Raw genomic sequence first — 5455 nt, forward strand, 5'->3', positions numbered from 1 at the left:
ACTCCCCCGTCCTCCCCCCCCGTCCTCCCGGGGCTGCACTCCCCCGTCCTCCCCCCCCGTCCTCCCCCCCCGTCCTCCCGGGGCTGCACTCCCCCGTCCTCCCCCCCGTCCTCCCGGGGCTGCACTCCCCCGTCCTCCCCCCCCGTCCTCCCGGGGCTGCACTCCCCCGTCCTCCCCCCCGTCCTCCCGGGGCTGCACTCCCCCGTCCTCCCCCCCCGTCCTCCCGGGCTGCACTCCCCCGTCCTTTCTCCGTCCTCCCTCCATCCTCCCGGGCTGACAACCTTCCCCCCTCCCCCCTGTTTACAAGCAGCACGAGTTTCCTGGCACTGACGTCACACGCACGCCTCCCCTCTCCTCACGTAGACAGCCGTGACGTCCCTAATGTCTGGGCCAATCAGCGCTCGTCTTGTCGCTTCCGGGGGCCGGGTCGCAGTATAAAGCCTATGGCGCCCGGGCAGAGCTGTCAGATGAGAGCTGAGGTTCCGTGTGACAGCGCTGCCAGTGCCAGGAGAGGAGTGACCGCCGCTCGCCTGTCCGCTCACCAGTTTCCCGCCTTCTGCCCGGTCTCATGTGCTCCAGGATGGAGCAACCCTTCTACCACGATGACTCCATGCTGTCCCCGTACTCCCGGCCGGAGGCGTCTCTGCTGAAGCCCGGCCTGGCCTCCCTCGCCGACCAGTACCGGACGCCGAAGCCCGACATGTCCTACTACACGGAGCAGCCGAGCCTGAAGATGTCCGCCCCGGAGCTGGAGCGACTGATCATCCACAGCGGGCCCGGCGTCATCAGCAGCCCGGCCGGGGGGCAGCTGTACTACCGGGGCGGCACGGAGGAGCAGGAGGGCTTCGTGGACGGCTTCGTGCGGGCGCTGGACGATCTGCACAAGATGAACCGGGAGGTGGCGCCGCCCAACGTGTCCCTGAGCGGCGGCAGCAGCAGCGTGTCCCCGGTGACCGGCGGCCTGTTCGGGGGGGACCCGGCCGTGTACACCAACCTGTCCGCCTACAACTGCTACCGCCAGCCGTCCGCCACCATCAGCTACCTCCCGCCCGCCGCCGGCTACGGCCCGGTGTTCAAGGAGGAGCCGCAGACCGTCCCGGAGGCCGGCGGCAGCAGAGACAGCACCCCGGCGCCCCTGTCCCCCATCAACATGGAGGAGCAGGAGAAGATCAAGGTGGAGCGGAAGCGGCTGCGGAACCGCCTGGCGGCCACCAAGTGCCGCAAGCGGAAGCTGGAGCGGATCGCCCGCCTGGAGGACAAGGTGCGGGAGCTGAAGAGCGAGAACAGCGGCCTGAGCGGCACCGCCGGGGCCCTGCGGGAGCAGGTGGAGCAGCTGAAGGGCCGGGTGCGGGAGCATGCGCGCCACGGCTGCCAGCTGCTGCTGGGGGGCAAGGGGCACGCGGTGTACTGAGGCCCCGCCCCCGAGGAGCTGACCTGCAAGGATGACTACAGTGCCCTCTGCTGTCTATAGACTGCAACATCCAGTGTGTCCGTGCCAGGGGTGGTTAAGGACCCCCTGCTGTCGATAGACTGACCTGCAGGGATGACTACAGCGCCCCCTGCTGTCTATAGACTGACCTGCAAGGTTGACTACAGCGCCCCCTGTTGTCTAAAGACCTGCAACATCCAGTGGGCCCTGCATGCCAGGGGTGGATAAGGACTACAGCGCCCCCTACTGTCTATAGACTGACCTGCAACATGTAGGTGGCAAAGGTGGATGACTACAGCGCCCCCCTGTTGGGGAGAGTGCTGTCTATAGACTGGCCTGCAACACCTGAATGCCTGGGGTGGATAAGGACTACAGCGCCCCCTGTTGTCTTCCCTATCTTTACACTCCGGAGGGTCGGACTCTGCCCTCTACTGACCTACAGCATCCAGTGGACATCGGTGCTAGGGGTGAAAGACTACAGCGCCCTCTGCTGGTTACAGACTAATCTACCAGAGTTTCAGAGAGCGCCCCCTGCTGTCTGCCCCATGTGAAGACTCCAGAGGGTGGGGTGCATCCCATCTGTAGACTGAGCCCGCGGGGGGCACGGCGGGGAGAGACTTGTTATCGGGGGCTGATGCCACCCATCCATGGTATTGCTGCTCTAAGGACCATGACTTGGGAGAGACTCTTCCCTCTTTACTGAGGAACTACAAGCCCCAGCCGTTTTTTATTTCTAGTGCTGAGACTTGTGGACCCTCAGTAATCAGGTGCTGGGAGTCTATTAACCTTTCCTTTGCCCACGTGGCAGCGGCAGGGTTAATCGTAGCTGTGCGCTGACTAATCCCTTCCCCCGCCAGCACTTAATGTCTTCCTAATTTGTGTTGTATCACGATGTGAAATGAGGAAGAGGGCATGTGACTGGCATGGAGGGGAGGCGGGCACGGCCTGTGGTATAGGGACCACCCTCGCCAGTCACGCACTGTAATGGGGACTGCACCTGACTGGCGATCACGACAAGTGCAAATATTGGATTTCTTCCAGTGTGAGGTTTACAGACCAACGTTGTGACTCCTATCGCTGGGGGTGCGTGCTGTGCGGAGGAAGGGTCCTGCTGGGCAGGCCGGGCACACAGCACCACCTCCGCTGTAGAGCTGGGCAGGGGGGCTCCGCAGGCCTCGGACCACCCTCCTGCCCCTCTAAGGTTATAAGTATTTAATGCACAGTAGTTTATTTAAGGTACTTCGCTGCCGGAGATTTCTTGGAAGTGTCGGAGCTTATTTTTGTCTGTTTTTATACTGCGCCGTCTCCAGATGTTTTCTATGTAGTTTCTGTATTTAAGTAAAATGATTGTTTACAGATGTGCGATTGTCTGCAGCCTTCATTACACCACCGAGCCGGACTGCGGGGGGCAGCACCCCCAATAACTGTCTGCAGGGGTACAGCCCACAGGATGAGAGCCGTACTCCGGGGGAAGCACCCCCAATATGTGTCTGCAGGGGCACAGCCCAGGTGGTGAGAGCCATACTCCGGGGGACGCACCCCCAATATGTGTCTTCAGGGGCACACCCCACAGGATGAGAGCCATACTCCGGGGGAAGCACCCCTAATATGCGTCTGCAGGGGCACAGCCCACAGGATGAGAGCCGTACTCCGGGGGAAGCACCCCCAATAACTGTCTGCAGGGGTACAGCCCACGGGATGAGAACGGTACTGGGGGGAAGCACCCCCAATAAGTGCAGGGGCACAGCCCACAGGATGAGAGCAGTACTCCAGGGGAAGCACCCCCAATATGCGTCTGCAGGGGCACAGCCCAGGTGGTGAGAGCCATACTCCGGGGGAAGCACCCCCAATAACTGTGCAGGGGTACAGCCCACAGGATGAGAACGGTACTGGGGGGAAGCACCCCCAATAAGTGCAGGGGCACAGCCCACAGGATGAGAGCAGTACTCCAGGGGAAGCACCCCCAATATGCGTCTGCAGGGGCACAGCCCAGGTGGTGAGAGCCATACTCCGGGGGAAGCACCCCCAATATGTGTCTGCAGGGGCACACCCCACAGGATGAGAGCCATACTCCGGGGGAAGCACCCCCAATATGCGTCTGCAGGGGCACAGCCCACAGGATGAGAGCCGTACTCCGGGGGAAGCACCCCCAATAACTGCAGGGGTACAGCCCACGGGATGAGAACGGTACTGGGGGGAAGCACCCCCAATAAGTGCAGGGGCACAGCCCACAGGATGAGAGCAGTACTCCAGGGGAAGCACCCCCAATATGCGTCTGCAGGGGCACAGCCCAGGTGGTGAGAGCCATACTCCGGGGGAAGCACCCCCAATAACTGTGCAGGGGTACAGCCCACAGGATGAGAACGGTACTGGGGGGGAAGCACCCCCAATAAGTGCAGGGGCACAGCCCACAGGATGAGAGCAGTACTCCAGGGGAAGCACCCCCAATATGCGTCTGCAGGGGCACAGCCCAGGTGGTGAGAGCCATACTCCGGGGGAAGCACCCCCAATATGTGTCTGCAGGGGTACAGCCCACAGGATGAGAGCCATACACTGGGGGAATCACACCGCACATGAGCCGTGCGCCGGAGGGATCTCATTGAACATAACCTATATTCTGGGGGAATCACACTGCACATGATGAGGGCCGTACTCTGGGGGAATCACACTGCACATGATAATAATAAATTTTATTTTTATAGCGCCGACATATTCCGCAGCACTTTACATTTCAGAGGGGATTTGTACAGACAATAGACATTACAGCATAACAATAATCACATACAGTAGAATATAACAAATACCAAGAGGAGTGAGGGCCCTGCTCGCAAGCTTACAGTCTATGAGGAAAGAGGTAGACACGAAAGGTGGGTGGTAACAGTTGCCCTGATTGTATGGACCAGCCATATTGTTAAGTGTGTAACAGTACAGACACAGAGGGCTAATGGATGCATAAAGCATGTGGGAACATGATGCGGGAAATCTGGTTATGGTAAAACTTTTGGCTGTGCCACACAGGGATAGATTAGGTTAATGTGTTGAGGCGATAGGCCAGTCTGAATAAATGCGTTTTCAGGACACGCTTAAAATTGTGGGGATTGGGGACTAATCGCATTGACCTGGGAAGTGCATTCCAAAGAATTGGCGCGGCACGTGTAAAGTCTTGGAGACGGGAGTGGGAGGTTCTGACTATTGAGGATACCAACCTCAGGTCATCAGCAGAATGGAGGGCGCGGGTAGGGTGGTATACTGAAACAAGGGAGGAGATGTAAGGTGGTGCTGAGCCATGGAGGGCTTTGTGGGTGAGGGTAATAAGTTTATACTGAATTCTGGAGTGGATGGGTAGCCAGTGTAATGACTGGCACAAGGTAGAGGCATCGGTGTAACGATTGGTGAGGAATATGATCCTGGCAGCAGCATTCAAGACAGATTGGAGAGGGGAGAGTTTGGTAAGAGAGAGACCGATTAGAAGAGAGTTACAATAGTCGAGACGAGAATGAATAAGAGAAACAGTAAGAGTTTTTGCAGAGTCAAAAGTAAGAAAAGGTCGAATTCTAGAAATGTTTTTGAGGTGCAGATAACAAGAGCGAGCCAGTGATCGAATGTGGGGGGCAAAGGAAAGCTCGGAGTCAAGTATGACCCCAAGACAGCGGGCATGTTGCTGGGGAGTAATAGTGGAACCACACACAGAAATGGCAATGTCGGGTGTAGGTACATTAGTAGCGGGAGGAAACACCAGGAGTTCAGTCTTTGACAGGTTCAGTTTCAGATATAGTGAGGACATGATATTAGACACAGCGTTTAGACAATCGCCGGTGTTTTCTAGAAAGGCTGGCGTGATGTCAGGAGAAGAAGCGTATAATTGGGTGTCATCAGCATAGAGATGGTACTGGAAACCAAATCTACTGATTGTTTGACCAATAGGGGCAGTGTACAAGGAGAAGAGGAGGGGGCCTAGAACCGATCCTTGGGGGACCCCAACAGTAAGGGGAAGGTGAGAGGAGGAGGAACCGGCAAAAGAAACAG

At 58.2% G+C, this 5455-nt stretch overlaps 1 protein-coding gene across 1 annotated transcript; it reads left to right on the forward strand.

Annotated features, from left to right (window-relative positions):
* The first annotated feature begins 421 nt into the window (after window positions 1-421).
* Window positions 422-2789, forward strand: JUNB (JunB proto-oncogene, AP-1 transcription factor subunit). The gene has a single exon (XM_073587416.1). It carries the CDS (start codon window positions 569-571, stop codon window positions 1409-1411), a length of 843 nt encoding a protein of 280 aa, XP_073443517.1. The 5' UTR covers window positions 422-568; the 3' UTR covers window positions 1412-2789.
* The last annotated feature ends 2666 nt before the right edge of the window (window positions 2790-5455 follow it).

Source organism: Dendrobates tinctorius, unplaced genomic scaffold (genome assembly GCF_039654945.1).
Source record: "Dendrobates tinctorius isolate UK_male_01 unplaced genomic scaffold, ASM3965494v1 ptg000099l, whole genome shotgun sequence".
Classification (NCBI taxonomy): Eukaryota; Metazoa; Chordata; class Amphibia; order Anura; family Dendrobatidae; genus Dendrobates; species Dendrobates tinctorius.

Bases quoted from the DNA above. Each gene is read 5' to 3' on its own strand.
- JUNB (XM_073587416.1), top strand. From the start codon at position 569: ATGTGCTCCAGGATGGAGCAACCCTTCTACCACGATGACTCCATGCTG.